At 42.7% G+C, this 2,279-nt stretch overlaps 2 protein-coding genes across 4 annotated transcripts in view; one reads left to right on the forward strand and one right to left on the reverse strand.

Moving 5' to 3' along the window:
* ITCH (itchy E3 ubiquitin protein ligase) overlaps window positions 1-2,279 on the forward strand; it is a 196,019-nt gene that overhangs the window by 40,393 nt on the left and 153,347 nt on the right. The window lies entirely within an intron of this gene.
* The window catches only part of LOC102480071 (cytochrome b-c1 complex subunit Rieske, mitochondrial), a 29,087-nt gene that overhangs the window by 417 nt on the left and 26,391 nt on the right, over window positions 1-2,279 (reverse strand). Inside the window, 1 exon segment of the mRNA XM_027770190.1 lies at window positions 46-182. Coding sequence (XP_027625991.1) covers window positions 46-182 — 137 coding nt within the window.

The raw sequence follows: 2,279 nt of genomic DNA on the forward strand, positions 1-2,279 counted from the left end.
TGGCAAGGAGGGCCCAGCGCAGCGGCTGCCTCCCTCCTTTCTTGCGCTCCCCTCCTCCCTCCATTGTCCCCCTCGTGGTGGTCCTGGCTCCGGCGTCCTTCCAGGGGCCGGCACCGCCGCGTCTGCACCGACTTTTGCAGACGTGGAGCTGTCACTGTCCTTCCTCTTGAGAGTGTCCTTTTCTGTAGGAGAGAAGAAGGGGTAAAAAGTAACCGTGAACGCATTCTAAGGGTCGAAACACGAGGAAGACATGCTTTTCAAGTGGAGAACTCAAGTTTTCAGACTTAGTTTCAGGCCGCGACTTAGGAACCCTGGGTTCCTGTGTCCGAGAAAGACTTTGGGCCTAAAGTGATTGCCGGAGAGTAACCAGATGAACTGACCAACTACCTAAATCTGCGTGTTTCCCATAAGGACTCAACGAATTTTCTTGGTTATAATTGTATCCTAATCTTGAACACTTGCTGCCCTTCTTCCAAAGCTGCATTTTAATTGTTTTGGAGGGGTTGGGGTGGGGAAGGCAGAATGGGGTTTTTCTTTGAAAATTAGACAGTTGAAGTAGCCATCTGTCATTGCACTTAGGTGGGTTCTCCTGAATCTGTGCCTTGTAAGTTTTATTTTAAGAAAGTATGTAAAGGCACTGTATTTCTACTCTCAAAATAGGCTAAAGATATTCTCAACTGAAATGAAGGTCTCAGCAGATCTGGTAAAAGCCAGTGCTGTGTAGTCACAGATTTACTTAAGGTACAGTTACTATGTTTTTAAGCTTTAGAACCAAAGGTAGAAAGTGTACTGGTTCTTGAACATGGATGTACTTTTTCTTGGGTGAGTTTGTGTATTAGAAGAAAAACTCAGTTTTTCCTACCATGTTCTCACAACATCCTTCCACACCAGATTTTGGGAGGGGTTCCCCCACACAGAAAGCAGGCAATCTATTCTACAATGGAGGCCTAGGTGTGTTGTGGAATTCAGTTCAGTTTGGATGCCATCTACCTGGAGGTGGATTTAGATATCACAGGTCGAGAGCTTATTCCCACACTTAGTTTATCAGTTTATTATAAAGGATACAGATGAAGAGATCTATAGAGCAAGGCATGTGAGAAGGGGTGTGCCTCCCTACAGGGAGGGAAGAGAGGGTCAAAGGTTAAATTGATCACCAGTGACCAATGATACTTAATCTATCATGCCTAGGTAATGAAGGGAATGAAGCCTTCACAGAAAACAAAAGGATGGGGTTCAGACAGCTTGCAGATAGTTGAACACATGAAGTTCTTGAAGGTTGGCACACCCCTTCCCACAGGCCTTGCTCTGTTTATCTCTCTATCTGTATCCTTTATAATAAACTGATTAGATGTTTCCCTGAATCCTATAAGCTGCTCTAACAAATTAATAGAACCTAAGGAGCAGTCATGGGAACCCCAGTGTATAGCTGATCAGTCAGAAACACAGGGAGAACAGCCTGAGATAGGCATAGGGAGTTGGGGGCAGCCTTGCGGGAATAAGCTCTCAACCTGTGAGATCTAAAGCCATCTCCAGGTAGATGGCATCCACACCGAACTAATTCCACAACATATCTTCTCCATTGTAGAATTGGGGTTGGGGTAGGACTGAAAGTAACAACTCTATAATCCTACCTTGGTCTTTCCTGTGACCAGCAGCCTCCATCCTGAAGCTACTTAGGGGGCTATCAACCTTTATTCAGCTCATTAGCATACAAAAATTTTATTTGGAAATTGCAAGGATTTTAGGAGTTGTACTTGGGCAACTAAATGAAGACCTAATACCTCACAATTCACAGAACCCAAAAGGATTCTTTCATCTTCAACATACTAGTCAAATGAACAGGATATGGTATGAAATAAAAAATGAGTGCAAGGTATTTCTTAAGTGTATTCTATAATAAATCCTTTTTATATTCTTTTAAAAACACACCTTTGCACCTGTTGGGAGAGACAAACCAATGATCCCTAAATCGAAACATTTAGAATAATTTAGAAGAGCTTTTTAAAAATAGAAATTCCAGAGTTTCATCTTCTGAGATTAATTTAGTAGGTGTGTTTGTTTCTACCCATTTATTTTTAAGACATGCCTTAGTAATTCTGATGGTCTTGGGAACTACTGAGGCAAACACATTGTTAACTTAAACAAGAGTAGCTCAAAAGCTTGGAGATAGATGGGGAGCAAGTAGCCAGTTCTGTCTGGGAGATGACCAGAGGAGAGTGCAAAACTTGCGTCTTGACTGAGTTTGGTCTTAGATGATGAGGAGTGTGATGGATGTAGGG

The sequence above is a fragment of the Tupaia chinensis genome, unplaced genomic scaffold (assembly GCF_000334495.1).
Source record: "Tupaia chinensis unplaced genomic scaffold, TupChi_1.0 Scaffold000115_1, whole genome shotgun sequence".
Lineage (NCBI taxonomy): Eukaryota > Metazoa > Chordata > Mammalia > Scandentia > Tupaiidae > Tupaia > Tupaia belangeri.